The sequence below is a fragment of the Pipistrellus hanaki genome, assembly GCF_964339955.1.
Source record: "Pipistrellus hanaki genome assembly, chromosome: 6".
In the NCBI taxonomy this organism is placed as follows: domain Eukaryota; kingdom Metazoa; phylum Chordata; class Mammalia; order Chiroptera; family Vespertilionidae; genus Pipistrellus; species Pipistrellus hanaki.
The window spans coordinates 48,747,692-48,770,686 of record NC_140508.1 but is presented as its reverse complement, the minus strand read 5'-3'; the positions used below and the strand labels follow the sequence as shown (position 1 = coordinate 48,770,686).

The following is a 22,995-nucleotide window of genomic DNA, read 5'->3' as shown; positions in this document are numbered from 1 at the left end:
CTGGGAGATGGTTTCTCTAGCCTTCCCTTACCTCCTTATGTCTAGCCATCTAGCCGGCTCCATGTCCTCTCCTAGGGAAGGCCCCATACCCAAGTGCTGTCAGCTGCCCCTGCGCCCACACTCCTCTTCCCTGAAGCATAGCAAAAAGAATGAAAAGGCAGCAAGAACCAAGTGCCAGAGATGTGGCATGTTTTTTGCTCGTTATAGTAGGTAGTCAGCACTCAGTACATGTTTAGTGATTGGCCTTTGAGAGCATATACTTTAGCAGCCTGATTTCCTAAAATACCCTGATTAATAGGATAGCTCAGATTTCCCTGAATATTTAGCTATTTTATCCAGTTCATACTTAAACCTTTATTTTAATAATTCACCATATCGATATAAAAATTTAGTAACTTTGTCTAATATGGTTTGGGAAGGATGGAAGTTTTGCCATTCTGGGGAATTATTTGGTTTTGTTTTTCTTTGTACATTACAAAAATAACAGTGTCACTACTATTGGGCTGTGACTTGTGACATTCAATATCTCTAATGCCAGCTCTCTCACTCACTTTGATTTCTCTCATTTTATGGAAGCTCTCTATAAAGGCATAACTCTCTGAAAGAAAGAAAGAAAAACTACTTCTAAATTAATCTAGCAAACCAGAAAGAACAGCACAGATAAGATTTAAATATTAAGCTTGAGAAATGGATTCTGTAAGTGTATTTCTTGAGTGATCTAAATGCCATGACCAAGGCCACGGGATGGGAATCTGTAATGAGGAAGTCACTGGTAGCTAGGGTGGTCAGACTGCATGCTTCTCACTCTTGATGTGAAATGTTTTTCTACCAAATGTTCACCTTCAATAATTTACCTTGTAGTGCTGGAGAAAAACTGTTTTCCAGTTGTGTGCTGTTGAAAAATCACTTAAAAAAACTGGATATCATTTGACTGGGAATAAAAATGCTGGTTGCCAGTGTCATTTTCCATATTAACATTCCATGATTCCACCAAACCAGAGTCAACCCAGTAAAAATGATGTCGTATTATACCACAGGGTTAGGAAAGCATTAGGAATACATAATGAATTCTCAGCAATCTTCCATTTAATAAAGGGCCTCTTTTATTTTATGTTGAAAATAGCAAGCCAATAAATAAAGGAATAAGTGACATTTTAAAGGTTCGAAGAATATGATTGTCAGAATTCTGTTTAATTACATAGTTACAGTTCATCACATGAAAACAAAAAATGTAAGAAGATCATATAATATTACAGTGCTAACAACAGTAACTCCTGGGTAAAAACCAGCAATTTTCATGTTCAAATCTCAATCATGCAAACTTGTAGTGGAAAGCAATATCTTTGGACGACTTTACCTTTTTTTTTTTTTTAAAGTGATAGAGGAAATTTTAATATTGCACAACTATAAATGATCCTCCTGGGTAGCAATCTCATTTGTGGATTTCTTATGGTGTCGAGTAAGACATTAATAACAATAATTTATCTACCGAGGATTGTAATATAGAAACTAGAAATTTGGAAGAGGGTAATTCTTGAACTATGTACTATTTTTACCAAGGGGGGGGGGGAATCACACAGATAGATTTAAAAATAATTTAATTATTGCCTCATTATTATAATATTTTCTGTCCTGCCAGAAATTTACATTTAGTTTCTAGGGACAATATTCCTTTGCATTCCATCGTAAAAGGTGGCTCATCTAGTATTTAAGTACAGATGTCCCCAAACTATTATCTGGAATCAATTATTATTGAAAAGGAAGTATATCAAGTCATATATTTTGGAAAAGAAGCAAATTTGTGATGGTTATTTTGTTTCTTGACAAAGGTGTAGTGTCCACAATTATTTTTATCAAAATGATCATAAACATTCTATTTAAGGAAGGACAAATGCTATCCCTCTATAAAATACAGTATAGGACTTCACAAAGTATATATAAATTGATTTAAAAGAATTTTTCAGGAAGCAAACATACAACACATAATTTAATACATTTTGAATATTCATATGGATAAGGATTTTGCAAGATGGGATATTTCTGTGTGGACCCCAAAAGATAAGTATAGGGGCACATAGAAAGTAGGTCAAAGTAAAAAATGTGTCTGTGTACATGAGTGTGTTAGGATTTGTGTAAAGATGGTGTTGGGTGAGGTATCCTGTCGTCTGAAAGCCAAGATGATACTGGCTTTCAGCTCATTCGTTGTGAGGGTATAGACTTATGTGTTGCTGTGATTTATACACTGCTGGCTATCACTAAAAGAACACGGTGTCTTAGAACTTGAAAGAATCTCTATTCTCCATTTCAGGTCTTCACAAAAATTGGGAACTTCTTTTTCTCCATTCTACTCACTGACATATATATATTTTCAATAAGAATAGGCATTATTCCTTGATTATGCACTAGACATGTAAATATGCATTCCATTAATCAAATGATTTCATATGGACCCACATCATGTTCATTTCTGATTTATATTAAATATCAAGATACTACAATTGTTTCATTCTCCATCTTTCCCTGTCTTTCAACCCCTCTGTCAAGGAGTTAATGATGTTGAAAAAAACATAAAAACCCTTTCACAAGGTTTTCTTCAAGAGAAAAACCTTAAAAAAATTAAGCCATTATCTCAATCTTCTTTCCCTGAAGTTGGGGCTTCACATTTTGGATTTCTTAAAATTAGCAACTCTTATGAGGCTGAGGGTCACTTGGGTGAATAAGGACAGCAAATCAGATACCGAGGTGAGCAGGGTCAGGGTGGAGATCTTGTTTCATTTGGGCCACAATTCTGTGTCTACAAAGTGGGTTAATTTGATATGCTTCTTAAGTTTAAAATAATAAAACACACACACACACACACACACACACACACACACACACACAACAACACAAAAAACCAAAAACCCAAAAACCAACAACACACAAAACAGAGAACAGACTGAGAAAGTTAATTGTATCAACTAATAAAATAAGTTCAGAATATGGAATATGGACCAAGGTAGCAGGCATAGAAAGTAAAGCAAAATCAAAATGTATTAAATGAAATTATTAGAAAGAAGTTGACATATTCTTATTACAAGTATATTTTTCCCTTCTTTAAAATGTTTACAAGATGTTAAAATTTTAAACTAAGAAAAGTGTATGAAAATCTCACATAAAAAGTGGCTTTCATGTTATTTAGTAATTTTAACTTATTTCTAATTTATCTAAAGTTCAATTTATTTAAATAATCGCCTATGTAAGAGTATGAGGAAAAGCTTGATGTGTAAGATATTTTAAAGTAAAACAAAACACAAAAAACAATTTCCCAAATTTCAATTGAAAATGGAAGCTTTTGTAACTCACATGAAAGTATGTAGCCCTGATATTATCAATTCTTTAACGGAGTTGTGACAAATGCCATAAATAATTAAACCAAAGTGCTACAGTGTAATGAAAATCCCCAAAGTAATAATCACAGCCACAATGCAATGAATTAGTAGGAATGCAAAACATAAACACTTAATGTTTTTTATAGTTTGACCATCACTTTAGAAAAAGTACTGTAAGTCTAAATTTTCAAGGAAGAACTGGATGACAGTATAAGAATAGTAACACTTATACCAATCATTCATGACCTACAAGTCTAACAATTGCCTCAGAAAGCCTCTTTATTGATATAGTTGGTGATGGGTCCAGGAAGAGTTAGAAACATCTGACAAATTTGGGAAAACACTTACATGTACAAGGGCCTGTTCACTTCTAAGCCATGTGGCATTTCTCAGCTCTCACTACGCATCCCTGGGAGTTGAGATGTATCCAAGGAAACATTCCTATGAGCCTGCTAGGTGACCCTATTCCTGAATATTTTTTTTGTCTTTGAATAAATTTCATCTATGGGTTTTGGTTTTTCTCCTGAGGGATACATAAAAACAGGACTTTTATTCTACATGCTCATCTCCAGAGCGAGCTAGCATTCCACCTATCTAGAAAATGTGCCCCAAATCTCATGATACTTCCACAAAAGTCTCTAAACTACCTAATGCCTTGTCTAGTTGTAATAAGTTATAGAAATGATCCACAAAGATTCACATTCTTCAATAAGAAAGGAAGGGATTGTTGTACAAAATGTGGGTTAAGCTTTCAGGTACATTTGTAGAGAAATGCACCCACGGGCTGTGCCTTTTCTGATGTGTTCAGCCCCGAGCCTGTCTCACTGATAATGTATCTTCACATTGAAATGCAAACGAGGTTGACTCTACAAGAATGATCCTCGTGTGACTGAAGAGACATTGGACCACAGGGATTCTGCTACATGTTCTTTGGTGTTAAATAATTTTCACTCTCCTAAAGGAAGCACACTTGTTGGTCATGGGTTGTCTTTGTGCGGTAATGTCAATACTGATACAACTGATGTCTTGCATACTTTGTACTCAGAGAAACTTGTAAAGAAGGCCATGTTTCGGACGTGGAACTGAGGTTAGAATGTTAAGAAAGTAAATCTGAGTGTGACACTAGACAGTTCATTGGAGTCTTTATGATCTTATCTAAACTGTTGCCCTCCTGACTAGTTCACATTTTCCTTCTCAACCCTCTCCTTTGGAAACTGCTCTCCATAAATTTCACTGGCTAGAACTTCATTGGTGTGGCATTATCAACTATTATTGTAATTATTAATGCATGTCCAGAAGGAAGATTTTTATCTATCTTGAGAAAACCAAGGTTTGGGGATTGTAAAGTATAGTTAATTATTGGTTAAGTAATTTAAAATTACAAGATATGGACAGACATTATATGTTAATAGAATTGGAGAAAAACGTATACTTTTCACTTTGAGCAGTTATTAGTATAGTATTTGTTATAACATGTTATGTTAAAGGTCTTTAGGCTCAGCCCCATTGAATGTGTATTGCCTATTTATTGGGCTGTGTTATAATAATCAAAACTGGCCTACAATATTTTCATAAGACTATAATTGGCTTAGCTTGTTTTCACTGTATCGCTAATGGTCCATTTTAGGAAGGGGCTCAAATAATCTAGAGAATAGGATACTCATGCTCTTTTACAATGTTTTCTGAGATATTGGCCAAAGAATGAAGGGCAGACATCAATTTTTAGGATGTGTTTTAATATTTACTACAAAGATAGCACATGCAATAATGTGGATCCATAGAAACTGCTAACAGTGTAAAGTTATTTATCAGTTCACTGTTTCTATATTGGACAGAAAATATAACTGGTTGACAATTTTATAGGTGATAAATAATTTTGAAACATAATTTCCCAATGAAGACGGAGAAAAATTGTACAAGATGTTAGGTCTACTACTCTAGTTATTACTTGATGAAAAGGTTGAGATTTACTTTTAATAAATACATTTCACTTTATTTCACATGCTCTACCAAACTGCATCTTCCCTAATAAATAAGTAAATATATATTTCTTATTTCATTAAGTTCAAATTGTGGCAGTGGCCAGAACCTATTGAATTATAAATATTTGCAACCTGCATAAATAAATTAGTTCTGAGAGCCTACTATTCATTTAAGGAATAAAAAAAAGTTGTGTTTTTTTGTCCCCATCAGAATAGGAAGTTATTGGGTTAAAGTTATTTTGTACTTTTATGCATTTTAAATATAATTTCACGTGTACAACAATTAATATTATTGGAAGAAAAAACGGGACATAAAAAAATGAATCCCTTCACATAACCTGTGAAATGTGTATGTCCCCCAGGTATTCTCTGCTCTCAGACGAACCTTTATGACTTATGTTGGGTTCTGTCATCATCACTCTCTTCCCACCCGATATGGAAACTGTGCCTTCTCGTCATTCACCTTCTCCATCTAGAGGAGTCCCAGCAGGAGTCACTTTTGGAAGGAGCCAAAAGATGTCTTTGGTTCATAGCAAGTCGCTCCCTCACAATGACAAAGTCACATATATGTTAAAGATATAATACTATTTCTGGAGGGAGAAAAAAAATGATTTGCAAAGTGTAGAAGCATCTTCAGTCAAAAGCCTATAATCTCAAGTGAGTTGAATACATGCCTATGACCACTCCAGTTGCTCCAGTAGAACTGATTTCATGAAGGTCCAGAAGACGGGTTCAGTAATTCTTCATCTTTGGTTTTTGTAGAAGATTTATCAGCTTGTCATTTTTATTGCAATGCACACTGCCTTATGTCAAGTATGTTAGGTTAATATAAATTCTCCTATCTGTTCATTTAGTAGTTTTGACTTAGCTACAATTGGAAGCATGGTTAGAGGATAGAATACATCCCCCAAAAATGTCCCAGGAGATATTTTATGGCCTTATTATCATTGCAATGAGATTGGATAAAGACACGAGGAGGAAATTTCTGTCTCACAGACTTTTTATGACATGATTTTCAGAATGAACTGGCCCAAGATTTTTCCTGATTCCTGGTACCCTGTCAGTTATGCTCACTGGAAATGATCACAAGAAAATAGTGTTTTTGACTAACTTCATGCAGATATTATGTCTCCCACCCAATAGACACAAGAGCAGTCTCATCTAATTAGAGAATCCACCTCCCTGGACCCGGTGTCTGTGCTCCGGGCACATTAATAAAACTGAGACGTGAACCAGGACCCCTGAGGGCTTTTCCCCATAAGTCCCTTGTGGTCTCTAAGCAACAGCTCGACTGAGTGAGTCTTGCTCCAAGTGGGACCCCACTAGGAGCTGTGCTCAAATGGTCTCAGCTGGGAGTTGCTCTGGTCAGTTCCACTAAGGGCATTTCAAAAGCAAATGCCCTGTGCTGAAGGAATTTAGAGGTGCCTAACTCTGAAAGCTGGAACTTCAGGGAAGGCTCTATCATTGTCAGGAACCAGTCACCTGCTCTTCTGATGTGTCAGCAAAATTCACAGTGCAGAGCATTTGAGCAATTTTCTTTTTAGCCCTGAAAGCTTAGGATAATTATTTTTCACAGCCACATTAAGTCTTATGATTAACATCCTGATGGGGTTTTCACATTTCTGAGGGTCGAGGTGGTTGCTGTAAATGCGAATTGATCAAGGAGGGACCCAGAACCACTTAATGCTGCAGGAATCCTCTGGAAGGAATTGCCAATCCACATTCAAGCTATGGATAGGGATGAAAAACAAACCTTACTTCTAATCAGCAAAACAGGTACCCTTCCAACAGACTAACTTTGATAGTTTAAAATATTTTGCTATTAGAAAAGAAAAATCTGGTCTTCATCTTACATGGCCTGGGCTCCCTGCTATTTCTATTCCTCCTAGGGGATTTGTGAGCTGACCATCTCAAGCATGTAGCATCAGATAATCAGGCAGGATCATCTTTATTTTCATTCGACTGAACGCCAAAATTGAGGGCAAAACTACCTATGTTGACCTGAATTAGCCAAATTTCCTCAATCCACATGGAAACCACCAATTTCCTTTTAAACCTTGAAAATTCATCATTAGTGTGAAGGATAAAAAAACAATTATATTTACTCCATTTTCTCATAGTCCCAGCCAACCCAGACCCAGGAAAAGGAAAGGAAAGCCCACCAAGTCCTGGTCACACAGTAAAAGGCGAATCCCTGATGGCTGTCTGAGAAGAGTGTGTGAGGTGTCAAACATCTACAATCCTGTGCCTGTTGGACTCCTGACTGCAAAATAGACCAGTTCTTTTTAAGGGTATTTTAATCACTTACTTAAACACTTCCTCACTTAGATTAAATGGAAGCTGGCTGGTGATCACGCCCAAAGGGAGAGAGACACTGTCACCGACAAGGCAACGCTAACCAGAAAGACAGCGCGGCGACGTGAGGCGTAGGACAGCTAGACTGGTTCTTCTGCTTCCAGAGCACTTCCCCTTCTCACACTCTCAGAGTTGTCATAGGAGCAGACTTGACTATGTAAACACTTTTGCTAATAAGAGGGCTTTTTTTTGTTTTATTACAGCACTGTCTTAAAAATAGCTATTCAACATAACAATCTTTAACTTGAATGCACCAAATGACAGTTTTCTACGATTTAAGTGAGCATGACCTATCACCCTCAGCACACATTTGATAATACTTGTTAAATATAGATGGATGTAGCAAAATCCATATCTCTATTTGTCTACACACACACACACACACACACACACACACACACACACACACGTAGAGCTACAAGGCTCTGCTTAATCATGTGTTCTAACTTTCCTGTTCCCTTAATTGTCACTGGGCTTATTTCTATGGAGAATTATGATGCCATTTGTAGAGCTTATTGGATTTGTCCTTGTCAAAACCTTCCAAGCTACACAGCTTGTGGTGAGTGACCTTTATGTCTAAGGACCGGCTCTGGTCATCAGACGGGAGGACGAAGCCATGAGGACACCAATCAGGTACAACCCTGTTGGGCAATGCTCATGGTTGCCCGGGCTGCTGCTACTATCAGACCCAAAGAATTGTAGTTAAAGACTGTTCATACGATTGGGATTCTATTTTTGTTAAACACAGATATCTCCCCCCCCCCCCCCAAGAAATTCAATAAATAAAGAACTTAGCCACGGAATCAAGGAAGCAGAACTCCAGTTTTGAAACTTCCACTGGGATTGGGGCAGACCCAACCCATTTCAATTTCTACTGCAATTGGTCTTCCAGGAGGCAGAGGGCGCAATGACCCCACAAGCAGGTCCGGGACAGACTGTCTCTCTGGTCAGCAGTGGTTCTCTGTGTGTCATTGGATGAGGCTGGAGCTGTAGCTGAATCCATAGCTGCTGGATCGGGACAAGGTCTGCTGAGTCTCTTCGCTCTGCTCTGGGGCGTAGCTGGGAAAGGTCTGTGCGCGCGACATCTTTGAGGAACCAAACCCGTGACCTGGAGAGAAAGGAAGGAGAGCTGTACTAAGAAACAGATTAAGCAAAACACAGATATATTGCTAAAACAAACATAGCAGAGCCCTCTTAGCCTCTATATTGAGGTCTAGGTAAGTAGGTAAAAATGGAGATAACCTGGTGTTTTGTTCCTCAAAGAGCTAAAAATGTCACCTGCGGGGCTCAATATTTCCCTCCAGCGTGTCTTGCCAACAATTCTGGATGCGAAAGATCTAGGTAAATTTTCCAAGGACCTCAACTGTCTACTATCCTTCAGCTTTTGAAACAAAAGCAGACAAGTTTTTCCAAAAGCAAAGTTGTTTTTAATGGAAAGCCTATAAGCTGCTTGCTTTTCTTTTATAATCACTTTCAGCTAATGGCACACTTCCTTAAAACCTTCTTGAGTAGGCAGTAACCTAGGCTGAGCAGTAACCATCAACTATCACGGAAATGCTTCACAGTGAGAGTGTTCGAGGCCCTGGCTTATCCTAGGGGGTTTGTGAGTAACTGAACCCATTTCATGATACACTTAACCCAAAGGATAAGTCTGGATGGCTACTGAAAACACTGCCCCAGAGTGAAACCTTACAGAAGAAATATTTTTTGAAAATTCTACTTATGCCTTTGGTAGTTCAGACACACCCTGCGATGAGAAATTGGGCTAACACAAAACACAGAAGTGACTACTAAAAAACTTCTCAGAATGTTCAACCTGTAGGGAGAAGGTGCCTGCTCCCATCCTTGGTGTTAACCAGTAATTAACCATTCTTCCTGGTTGAGAATGGTAGTGAACTAATGGATGCGATTAGTGGGAGAGGAGAGAGGCAGACCCAGCGTGCTCTGCCCTTCACAGACTGCATTCCACCCAAAGGAGGAGAGCGCTGGAGCTCCATTTGCATTGTTTCTGGTCTCGCGGTGAGGCCTCCGGGGAACACAATCTGTTCACAGAAACATGGAACATCTGGCCAGGTTCTCAGGTGGTGCTGTCCTTTGCAAGGTCAGGCACTTAAAGCCATTTCATGGTCAGGTGTGTTTTCCTTGCGGAGTCTGGAGCTTGGGATCCAGGGAGGAAATGCAAATGAATTGGTAATCAAAAGCTAATTAGACTGGTAGGACCCTTTAATGTGAAAGTATTGTGAGAGCAAAATCTTGCTTTCCACATAAAAATCATTTTAGATTCACCGTTGGCCTGATTCTCATGTTAAGGCTCCACGAGCAGGTCAGGTAGAAGAGAGGCACGGACAGTTAGTTCCTCCCTGTGCCCTCTGCCCACTTTAGCTTACGTAGCATTGACGTGTTAGATGGTAAGTCATTATTCCTTTATGTGGAGATATTGGCATTTATGAGCACAGATCTGGAGAAAATTCTATTAAGAATATGCTCCTGGCCTTGGTTTTATCCTGATATATTTTTTATTTGTTTTGTTTTTTTAAATGAGAACTATCTGAAAGAGAGCAATGCTGGCGCTCACCTTTAATGCTTGTTATTTGTGGGCTACCAGCTAAGGCTTAAGTTGCAAATTTAGAAGCCTCTGCCTGTGCACACGTAGCTTTTTATCCTAGAATCTTGGGTGCAAAAGGTCAATCATGTAGCTGATATTTGCCAAACATCTGTTAAAACAATTCAAAATGCCACAGTGGAGACAAAGTAATGGGAAGTATGTTACCTGACCTTCCAGGGCTCATGAGCTGCTTTGGGAATGGTCATCAGACAAGGAGAGCCAGAACCAACAATGAACGGAGCTAAAGGGTGCACACAGTCCGTGCTCTGCAGGACCAGAGCAGGGTGCCTGCGGAGCTTCCGAGGACCCACACAGGCCAGGACAAGTCACTGTGCCCTTCACTCTACAGGGTGTGCAAACACCACCGCCACCATGGACCAAAACACACAAACCGAGTCCTGCCAGCCCTATGACTCCTTTCTGTACCTTATTTGCCTACATGGAGAGAATATCTTTGTCAAGGTGTTTTGAGGTTTAAATAAAACACTTAGGAAGTTACCTGGGACTGTAGGTTCCCCATAGATGTCAGTTTTCTCCCTTTTTTCTACAAGGAATGGACCTGTAATCCTCTCTCTCTCTCTCTCTCTCTCTCTCTCTCTCTCTCTCTCTCTCTCTCTCTCTCTCTCTCTCTCTTTCTCTCTCTCTCTCCAAAATCTGTGCTACCTACCATGAACAGTTTCTAGTTTAATTGGAAATTAAATGATGATTTTTCTTTACCTCACCCATCTCTTTACAGACAATTCACAAATGATGCCACTTAATACTTATTACGAAAATAACACATCTCATTCAGAACTATACATCTGAAGGCCAAACATATGCAGCTTGATTTGGGCAACAATGAGTATGAGAACAAAAGAGAGAACTAATTAAGCATTTTCTCAACTTCCATTTCAATTATGCCCTTAGGCTCTGTTGATGAAAACAAAACAAAACAACAAAAGGAAATCAACTTTGTGGCTTAAATGATAAACTTGCCAGAACAGACCTGTTTTCTACACTAACGGAGATTCTACATGCTTCCTGAACTCTCCCTTTAGCTCGCGCTGGAGAGCAGGTAAGGTGAATGAATAAGCACTCTAAGGACTTGGGGGATGCTATAATTAAAAAGCTGTGAACAGCTATTAGTGTATCTTAAAAGTCCTTGTGAACTTTGGTTCCTACTTCAGGGCTTATTCATATTTGTTTTAATAGAAAAAAATACTTTGTACTTATCTAGTCAGGTGGCACTGACTATCCGGGAAAACAAACCCATCTCATTTACCTGGCGGTCTGAAGTATTCTCTGAAATGACATTTCCTACCGTCCTCCACCCTCTTCTCCCCTGGTGTGTATACAAGACTGAGAAATATAGTTCTGTTCTACAAAGAAGTAAATATATTGGGTATAGAGATATTTCAAACATTTGCATTATTCTAACAAAAATGTGACCACTCCCAATTCCGGAAACTTAAGCATCCACATGCAAGAAAAGTGAAGTCACCCTACCATAAAGGTAAGTCTTAAAAGGTTCAAGCCAGCAGTAAACCAGAAGGGACACAAAGGCAGTAGGAAAATAAATCAGAATGCAAGACCAGAGACCCATATCACACCTCAAAGAACAGTATCTTCTGAATACTCTCTCCTTTGGTGGATATGAGGGGGAGAGATTAAGTGCATAGCTGCCTGGATGGAGCCCCTACTGTTCACCCCTCTGGTTTTCTATACTTACACTGACTGTGCTCTTTACATAAAATAGCATGCAAAGGAGTTTGTTTCTTTAGGAAATCAGGAAGATCCCATCGCCCAAGACTTGTGGTTATCAATTGATGAGAAACAATGGTCTCAGTAAGGATCTGGGGCAGAGGAAAGGGTGCTGTCTTAAAAAATAAAAACAGCCAAAACCGGTTTGGCTCAGTCTGTGGACTGAAAGGTCCCAGGTTCGATTCCGTCAAGGGCATGTACATTGGTTGCAGGCACATCCCCGGTACGGGGTGTGCAAGAGGCAGCTGGTGGATGTTTCTCTCTCATGGATGTTTCTAGCTCTCTATCTTTCTCCCTTCCTCTCTGTAAAATATCAATAAAATATATTAAAAAAATAGAAACAAACAAAACAAAAAACAAAGCAGAAAAAACACACACCAAATAAAATAGTTGCTTCATAAGAAGGATGCAGCCCGCAGTGAAGAATCAACAACTATCAGGTGCAAGTAGAGGAGATGCCATCTTACTCTTTGTATTCCTTGACAAGAGCTTTCTAGCCCCTGGGGAAAAGGGGAGGGCTGAGGGCGATTGGACATGATGCTGAGGGACCGGGGGTGTAAACAGAGGTCCCAGGGCTCTCACTACAGTGATTGGGGGTGGGGGGGCGGAGGCTCCTATGAGCTAGAAGTGTCCTGGGAATGTCTAGTGCCTTAGCAACAACCTACCACCTGTTAGTCATGCTGAGAAATGCCAAGGATTCATTGTCAACCTCTCTGTAAGCTGTGTTTGATTTTACTCAGTTCATTGTAATTGCAGCTTGAACCAGACTGTTTGGGTTTGATCTCTGTGCTCTCCTAGGGGGAAGCTTATGAAATTCCTATGGAGATTCCTGGTTCCAATAGTTCCTCTTGAATGGATTTGTTTTAGGCATCAAGGCTCAGATTCAGCACATTCGAGCCAACAGGGAATATAAAGACCATGGGTTTTGACCCATAAAGGAGTGATTTGGAAAAGTCATGATGTATGTTCCTTAAGCACCTGTTCATGCCCACCTTATGCTAAGTTCCTTAAGACATCACTGTTAAAATCCGCATATCAGTTCTGTAAGATGAGGTTGTATACCTTTATTGCACTTGTGCAAAAACAAAACTGGAGCCTACAGCTGTTTAACAAGTCGCCAAGCTCCTAAGCAGTAGAGCAGGTCAGACCTAGGTCTGCTGGAAATGATTTAAAAAAAGCATTGCCCTGCATACTGCCGCATGTCCCTTCGGAATTCTTTAAACTTCAGTTTTACTAGGAATCATAAAGAGCATGTTTATTTATACAGACATGGCTTCTGAGGAGAAGAAATAGCAGTTTTCACAACCCAGTTCCCGGGACTAGATTCAAGTGCCTGTAAGATGGTGACCATGTTGTCAGAGAACAAAAAGCCATTCAAGCAGGGAAAACATTCTCTCGGTCTGCTCAAGTGCCACAGCCAAGTACCACAGGCTGGGGGGCTTTGGCAACAGACAGTGATTTTCTCAGAGTTCCAGGGGCGGCAAGTCTGAGGTCAGGGCCAGAGGGTTGGTTTCAGGTGTGAGCTCTCGTGGCTTGTAAACATCTGCCTTCTCCCTTTGTTGTCAACAGCTGCCTTCTCCCATGTCACGTGGGCCCTTCTTTTCTCTGTGCTGTCCAGGGTCTGTAGCTCTTCTTGTAAGGATGTTAATACTAAGGGATCCAGGTCCCACCCAACATGACCTCATTTAACCTTGATGATCCTCTTAAAGGCCCTGTCTCCAAATATAGTCACTGTGGGGTGGGATGGGGGCTTAGGATTCCAACACATGAATTCTGGAGGGGACAGGGCACAATTCAGTGCATGGCAAGCTAAAAAAGTAAAATTGAATAGGAGATGCTAAGAAAGTGTATGTGATACTTTTTCTCTTGATAGTGACTATTATTTTTTTTCCACCTTTTTTTCTGAGGGGTATTTGTACTTGTTAGTGAAATTATGTAATTTGGTTTAGAATTACATAAAATGATTAAATGACATAAGTTTTTAATCTTTCAAATTGTCAAAAGAGAATTTAATGATTGTTTTATACCACTAAGTTTCTGATATACACTGTCAATTTTCATTGCACCCATTAACATTCTCACCCACAGGTTGTTAAAGTTATTTCTTTCCTAATGTTAGATAATCTGGATATTACTAGATTAAAATATTCTTTCCAAGTTGGAGGATGAAAAATTGCATCTAGTTCAGTTCATTTTCTTTTGCTACATAAAAGTACTTTTTTTTTTTTTTTTTTTTGTATTCAAGTCTGTGTTTTCTGGGTTTTGTGTCTTGATAATGTCTTGCCTCATCATAAGATTATTAAAATATTTTCTTATCTAAGTGAAATAAGCCAGTTAGAGAAAGACAAGTATCACATGATCTCAGCTCATATGTGGAATCTAATGAACAAAATAAACTGATGAACAAACAGACTCAGAGAGACGGAAGCATGGATTACTATTGAATTTCAGAGGGAAGGCAGACCTCGGAGGGTGGGTGGAAAGAGATCAACCAAAGAACTTGTATGCATATATGCATAGCCTTTTGACACAGATAATAGGAATGGGGCCAGCTAGAAGAGGTCAATGAGGGGGTTGAGGGGGAAGCAGACATATGTAATACTTTCAACAATAAAGATGTAAAAAAGTAAAATAAAATACTTTTTTTTAATAAGTTCTTTCAATATTTTCATAAATATCTTTCATAAATGTCTCATTTCTTGGAAATATTTCTGAATTATTATAATTTTTTTAATCATTTCCATTTCACTTCTCTCTCTCTCTCTCTCTCCCCCCCCCCCTCTCTCTCTCTCCCCTCTCTTTCTCTCTCTCTCTATTTTCTAGAGCACTTATTATTTTTCAGATGTGGGGAACCTTGTTTCTGCCAAGGGCCATTTGGATATTTATAACATCATGCGAGGGCCAAACAAAATTATCAACTTAAAAATTAGCCTGCTATATTTGCTCAAACGTTTAATTACCTTACCCCTAATGCCTTGGCGGGGCCAGACCAAATGATTTTGTGAGCCTTATATGGCCTGGGTGTTCCTGCCCTCCATCCCTCCCTGCCCTGCCCCCCTCTCCCCTCTCATTTATATGTTATAATGCTGTACCAGTCTTACAATTTCTCACCTCTTCTATTTTCACTGCTTTATTTTATGGGAGATTTGAGATTTGTTTAACCTTATCTCCCATGCTTACTAAATTATAAAAAATTTCTATGACTCTAATTTTAGTTTGCAAAAACTTTTCTTCGGTCTTTTCCATTCCCTCCCTTGCTCTCCTTTTCTTAAGATATATTCACACATTTATTATTAATACTGGCACTTTCACACACCCCCAAACTATGAACCTTTTTCCTTACTTTATAAGTGGACATCTAAATGTTCTTTAGTCATATTTTCAAAAATTAGTAAGTCCTGAATAGAAAAATGCATATTATTAATTTGTATGTAGTGCCCAGCCTACAGTTGTAAAGAGACTGGTAAGTTATCAATAACATTCTAACACTGAAAAATATCTGATGCTGTTTAAAATACCTTAATTTGCCTTAAAGATGGTTTGATTTGATTCACACAGAATTACATTTTTATTACATATTTCATAAATTCTCTAAAATAAAAACAGCCTTATATTTATTATTCTGGTTGTTGTAGCATTCATTTATTCCTGTTGCTTGCATTTAATTTATCTTGTATTCTAATTAACTACTGGGATATTAATTTTCTACTACTGTGATCTCTTTGTAAAACTTGGCGGAACTCTTCACTGTTAGCAGAATTCATTTGAATAATTGTGGCATTCATAAGCAATCTGTGTCAGCTAATAAAATGAAATAATCTAAGCTGAAACATAATATGAGGAGTAGAGAATACATGAAATAAAAGTTCATTAATGATGATCAACCATCATATACTATGGGGCAATAGTATATGATGAAAAATTCAGATATTTAGTTTGTGAACTATAAATAGTACATTGCTATTTTCAAGGGTTCAATTAGAAAGTTTTGAAAATAATGTTAACGTAATTAAAAAATCATATTGATATATCTTTCCATTTTTGAACACATTATTTGTAGATAGTTTTAGCAACCAAGGAACTATTTAACATGATGAAGTAGAGTACTTCCATTTCAGGTAGAAATCTCCAGAACTATAATTGAGCAGTGATTTAACAAATTTACTGAAAAGTCACATTAACCTCCTACTAATCAATAAGAATATGTATAAGCTGACTGTCCTTAAGACATTGAGAAATGGAAAGTTTTATTTGCTACAATCCTATATAATAAAGAGGGAATATGCTAATTGACCATCACTCGACACAAAAGGTGGCTGGACCTATGGCTGAGGCCAAGTTCACTTAAGGGAGCCTTAATGAGCAATCAGCAGGGACCTGAAGCTACACCCTCCCCTGCCCCCATGGGGCTTGAGAGAGGACCTCAGAACACTCCCCAGGCCAGGCCAGGGGATCTGAAGCCATGTCCCCTGCCCAGTAGGGCTTGACAGGGGATCTCAAGGTGTGCTTCCTGTCCTGGTGCTGGGCTAGGGGACCTCAGGCTGCTCCCCCTGTCCAAACACCGGGCCAGGGGACTTCAGACTGCACCCCCCGCCTCAGCACTGGGCCTGGAGACCTGAGGCTGCACCCCCCTGCCTGGCTAGACTTGACAGGGGACCTCAGGCCATGCCCCCACCTGGCAGGGCTTGATGGAGGACTTCAAGGCATGTCCCCCAATCCTGGTGCAGGGCCAGGGCACCTGAGGCTATGCCCCCTGCCCAGCAGGGCTTGATAAAGGTGGGACTGGTTGGGTCTGAATCTAGCCTAATGGGGGGTGGGAGGGGTCTGGGTCTCACATGATTTTGAGGTGCATGTGGGTGGATGGGAACTTGATCTGGGTCCCATGGTGTGCCCCAGACTCTGACAGGAGGAAGGTTTTCATATATATTTTACTAATTTTCTTTAATCTCTGACACTTCTACGGTATTATAGAGAAAGGGCAAATAGCAATATTAAATTATTTCCTCTAATCCCCTTTTAATGTTCATGAATTTCATGCAATGGGTCACTAGTTATTTTCTAAAAAGTTTAAGCTAATGCAATGAGAATGAGATTTCCCTACATAATACAGTATGTTCCCTGCAAAATGTATACACGCTTTGATTATTAGTTCCAATGGGTTAATCTGAAAGAAAGAAACAGCAACTGAGCTATCAGCTGTAAAGGCCTGTTACAATGTGTATACACTTTTTTTGGATATTCTACATATACTTAGAGTTTTGAGTTATAACAGAAATATAGCAAAAATTACTGAATGTTACATAAGTTTATACAGAAAGAACTTTGCAAAAAAAGCTTAGACTAAATATGTGGGACATTAATAAAATTGTTTAAAATTTATTATCTGGTTTTCATATAATGCAACACAATGTTATTATGCAGTAGACACAAGGTTAAGCCTGCATTTAGTCTAAGGATTTCTAAAATAAGTTGGAGGATATGTGTCAAAAATGTGCTTAATCCTCAATAAAGATCTGGATTTTCATCTCATTCTCAGTAGAATTTTGCCTATAGTTTTTCTTTCTAACTACAGGTCAGGTTGATTTTTCAGAGACCTGAAAAACATTCTGATAATCCCAGACAGAAGTTCATTCTCATTGAGAAAAATCTACAGGTATTTCTTGGTATAAATAAATTTAATATTCTAAGTACTGAATTATATAATCAAGAAGCAATGCAGTAATTTCAGAACCTGGAAATTTGAAACCTCTTTCTGGAGAGTAGATATTGCAATATGTCTCTATTAATATTGAAAACATCCCGATAAATAAAGAATAAGAGATCTGAGATTCAGGAAAATGGAGTCAAAGCGTATAGGACAAAGGAGGGATTTTCTTAACATTTACATTTTATGAGAAACTGCTACAAAATCCCAAATTCCTTTTATAGACAGGTTAATAAATCCTTATTAGGCATTGTATTATGATTATACCCAGTAGGCAGCAATAATCACAATCTTAACCCCTTGTTAGCTTTTTTAATCCTCAAATTTTATTTCTTGATTTTAGAGAAAGAGGAAGGGAGACAGACAGATAGAGATTTGTCGTTCCACTTATTTATACATTCATTGGTTGCTTTCTGTATATATCCTGACCTGAGATCAAACCCACAGCCTTAGCATATCAGGACAATGCACTAATCAATTGAGCTACCTAGCTAGGGTCAACCCCTTGTTAGTATTTAGTTTTTAATTAATTATTTTTATTTTATCTCACTGTATGGGAGATTGACCTGGGTTTTTATCAGTTATTTTTCATATTTAAGTACTCATATCAAAGGCTAAAAAATGTGTTAAGAATACAAAGTGCAATTTTGTAAAGTAGTAGAGAGCCTGGCTTATGAAGAAACCCCTCGTTAAAATTTATTAAGTACTACAGTGTACCGGGAAGTGTCAGACATTTCACTTAAATTATAAGCAGTTAGACAGACATGATTAGAGGAAGGGTGATGATGGGTCAGGTAGAGGTCACCAGGGCAGAAAGTCCTGGGGCCTTGCAATGGGAAAAATTGGGAAAACAAGAACCTCACCCCCAGGATAGATAACCTTTCTTCCTCTAGCTCAGTGTTTCCCAAAGTGTGGTACGCGTACCCCCATGGGTACGGGAAGAGTTTGGTGGGGGTACACGTTGCACCGGAGTTTGGTGGGGATATGCACTGCACCGTGCTTAGCTGCACCTAATTCTATGTTCTCATGAGTACGAGGGGTACTCAGCTTTACGAAAATTATAGAAGGGGTACACATATGTCAAAAGTTTGGGAAACACTGCTCTAGCATATCAATGGTCGATGGTCACGGAGTTTACTGGTAGATCTCCTGACCTTTCCCTTCCTAAAGAAGACATCTAAGCCTCAATTGTATTTCAGCCCCAGTCCCAGAAGAGCAGAAAAAACAAAGTGACTCTATGGCTGCTCCAGGCCCAGCTGAATTGACTAATGACCCCCTGCTCTGGCCCTAACCAACCCGTGGAAATCAGGATCCTGAAAGAGCACACCTGGAAAGCTGATAAATATTCTATTGAAACCCTCCCCTGTATCCTCCCCTAAGATTCTCACCTTAAAGAGATAAATACCCCAACACAGCCAGAAGAAGTATTTCAAAACTGAGTTCATCTTCCTTCCTTACCCAATTTCGTGAATGGCACACATTAACCTAACAGCCCCTGTCAAAGAGCTGGCTCATAGTGGTCTCCTGGCTTTTCCATCATCTCTCCTCCAGCTGTCAGTCACCAAGCCCCATAGATTCTACCTCCTTAGAACCTCTTAAAACCTTCTATTTTTCTTATTGGTCACTACCTCTACCTTGAATTTCTCATCAGGTTTATGACTCCAGCCACCAAACAGGTTTCTTAACAACAGTGTCCACTTTCCTGTAATATGTTCTTTGCCAAAGTGATTATGAGCTGCTGGTGACCTCTCCCCCTGGTACCTTTTCAGGATGTAGGTAAACTCCCTAGCTTAGGAGTCCAAGCTCTCAATGGTGAGTATGGAATTCTTTAGTTACCCCCATGTATAAAATCTATCACTTAGTAAAAAAAAAAAAAAAAAAAAAAAATCTATGTAAGAACATTGCTTACAAATATGGTTTCAAGATGAATGTCTGAGAGTTCCCTTCTAACCTGTAAACTCTTTCCTATCTGTAGATGTAGAAGTGTATTAGAGTTTTCTCTAAGGATGCTCTGATTTAAACTGTTCTCACTTCTCCATTTTCTTTTCCCATTTCTACCTCACACCCTCTGCTCTAACACGCCCCTCCTCTACCACGTGCACGTCCCAGAGAAGGCAGGCTCCCTGAACCATGGCACAGGCTTCTTCCTCTGTGTCAAATGCTACACAAACACTCATTTGCATTTCAACTCTTATCAGGCTGATTCTGCCCCCCCAACCCCCTCCCCCCACTTTTTTTTTTTTTTTTTTAATTTCATCTAGGAAGCCTTACCCAATCCTCCACTATCCCACCCAGCCTGAGCCAGAAGCTACTGTTTTTTCTCTTATCTCTTTACCTTGCATCTTGTCTGGGAGCTTATACTGAACTAGAGGAGAGGACGTTTATTTACTTTTGCATCTTTGGAACCTTATAAAATGCCACATTCTCAGCAGGCGCTCAGTAAATATTAATGAATAAAACGATGAAAAATGCATGCAGCAGCTCACTCCTCTGCACAGTTAGAGCAGAATATAGAGAAAAATGGAGCTCTCTTGAGACTGTCTTCTTTGAAAGCCAATAATTACCTGTTGAATCAAAGTAATTTAATTATGTGGCCTGGTCTTGGTGAATGGGAAAATGACAATCCTTTTTAAAATGAAAATTTAAATAGGACAAGGTTCCCTGTGATTGTCTAATGTACACTATAAGTAAAAATATGAGACTAAGGAAATGCGTTTTTTTAAGCATCGTTGCAATACCTGACCCCAATGAATGTATCATTTTATAAGGTTTTAAAAATCTAAACAGATGTGTGCTTAGTAAGAAAACGAGGAAGAGAGACAGATGCGGTGAAAAGTTTGTTGTAGACAATCCTCCATGAGTCTCTTGCATTTCTGCATGTTTTGTGAGCAGAGGCAATGATGCCTCTGGATTATCTCTTCAGGGATATTTGTAGAACAAACAGCCTTGGAAGACAAAGATGGTGTCTTCCCTGGAGCATAAGGGAAGATTTGTTCTTGTCCAAAACAATAAAGACAATGGCTCCTTCTGGGACAGATGGCCACTATAAAATATTAGGGTTCCCTAAACTTGTAGTTCCTCTCCCATAACAAAACCTACTTGGTGTGCATCAGTATGCTGGTTTCCTGACTCTATTTGCATCTCTATTGGGGCATAAATGTTGGTATTCTGGAAAATGTTATTGCTGTGAGTCTCTGACCCAGAAATTGCATGTCTCTTTGACCAGAATCCACTAAACTGTGCATGGCAAGCTAACTTGCTAGCTTGCACATATGGTGAAATCTTAAATCCTTAACAGTTAATAATGATATTTAATGATTCCCATGCTAAGGGTAGTGCCTTCCAATTTTTGTTGGATTTTTATATTTACCCATTATTTGGTAAGAGTCAGTGAAATCATTCCTTATCTGAAATATACATTACATCTTAATGTGATAATTTACATGGTAACTGACCAACAGGACAGTTTCATAAAGACAGCTGGTATACAAAAAAGAAAGAATAAATATGGACAAAGTTTTCAGTGAAGAATAGAAAAACAGATAATTGGCCCTCTCACTACTCAAACATGAGACTGAAATAATTATTAATAAAAAATTAATGTCTAGTATCGACAGTCTAGTCACCTGAGAAGAAATGCCCAAATTATTTGTTATAAGGCAGATTTTGTTGCTGTTATTGTTTTCATGGGGAGAGTCTTTTCTACCAGTGGCTTTTTTTTTTTTTTTTTTTTTTGAGTAGCATGCTATCCACATAAAGATGAAATGAGAGGGAAAAATCAGAACTCATTTGATTTTCACAGGGAAGAAAGAAACATTTATTTTAGGCCAAACACAAAGCAGGGAAAATGAATGATTCCTGTGGCTTTAGAATGAAGCTTTTATCCTGTCAGAGGCTTTGTTAAAAACAGTGAAGCATGTTTTAATTCTGAATATGGAAAATTGTTCTCAAAGCTTTGCTGCCCCTTAAAATTACTCTAAGGGACGACTGCTTCACTACAATAGGTTACTTTAAAGACAGAAAATAGAGATTGCAGGCTAAATCGCTTGCATGCTGTGCTGGTTAACGTTCAGGAGTTGATTCAGTGGCGAATATATCCCCTATCAGAGTTCTTTTCTTTTGTTAAGATAGTTTCTTTTGGTTTCCCTGGCAGATAGTTGAACTGAATTGAAAAGATGCAGTCATTGTGTGTTTTAGAATATTCTGTTACTGGCCGTTAGACTCTGTGATGGAAAGCAGAGAAACTGGCCCATGCAGGAAGTGTGGTGCAGAGGTTTTGCAAAACAAGTGGAGAACCAGGCATTATCTGTTTTATTGATAACTTTCAATTACTGACTTGTCTCATGATTCCAGAACATTTTAACTATGGGCAATTTCCACAGAATGGTTAACACTGGATTCTACTGACAAAAATGCAGCAGTGCAATAAATGAATGGCCAAGGGTTATGTTACTTTAATATTTAGAAGTTATTTAGCTTTTTAATTTAATAATGATACCAGTGTTTCCCCGGAAAATAAGACATCCTCCGAAAATAAGACCTAGCGCATGGAAAGATAAGACATCTCCTGAAAATAAGACCTAGCGCAACTCTGGGAGAAAAAATTAATATAAGACACTGTCTTATTTTCAGGGAAACAGGGTAGGTTCAGGTGTGTTTATATATTGTATCTCTGTGTTTAAATTTACAATTTTGCACCACTTTAAATCTCTGAGTGGAAAGAGATATATAAAAGTACTAGTAAATTTAAGGTTAAATGTCCCTCCTTCTGTTCATTCTTTATGCTAATCTATGCACCTTATGGAGTGAATCCATGCACAAAGGCAGCTTGATTCTTGTTTGGCTTGCACTGAAGTGTGTATTATTGGGAAAAATTCATCAATGATGTGCATAATTATGCATGTTATTCTGCCTTTTACTTTTTAATGAAATCGCTACTTTAGAAAGTTTCATTAAGTCTGCCCATATGCATATATTAAAAATTTTGTATGTATTTTTCTTTGTAGCAGAGACTACAAAGCACAATAATTTTGTTCATTCAGCTCCTTGAGATTTGGAATGCTAGTGTGGGGATGGTAGTTAAGATCACTGCCTGAAATCCCATTCAGTCTCTGGGAATGAATGTGCTAAAATGGATCTGGGACACACTGCAGTGGGTTCCTGGGGAAGACACAGTCCACACACTCTCACAGCTGCTGCTCATTTGATGAGCAGCTGAATTTTAGATGCTTTGAA

The 22,995-nt window shown here is 38.6% G+C and overlaps 1 protein-coding gene across 1 annotated transcript in view; it reads right to left on the bottom strand.

Moving 5' to 3' along the window:
* Positions 1 to 1,085: 1,085 nt before the first annotated feature.
* Positions 1,086 to 22,995, bottom strand: part of DOK6 (docking protein 6) — a 225,520-nt gene continuing 203,610 nt past the window's right edge. Inside the window, exon 8 of the mRNA XM_084887401.1 lies at positions 1,086 to 8,816. Coding sequence (XP_084743527.1) covers positions 8,677 to 8,816 — 140 coding nt within the window. The 3' untranslated portion in view covers positions 1,086 to 8,676. The remainder of the gene's footprint in view (positions 8,817 to 22,995) is intronic.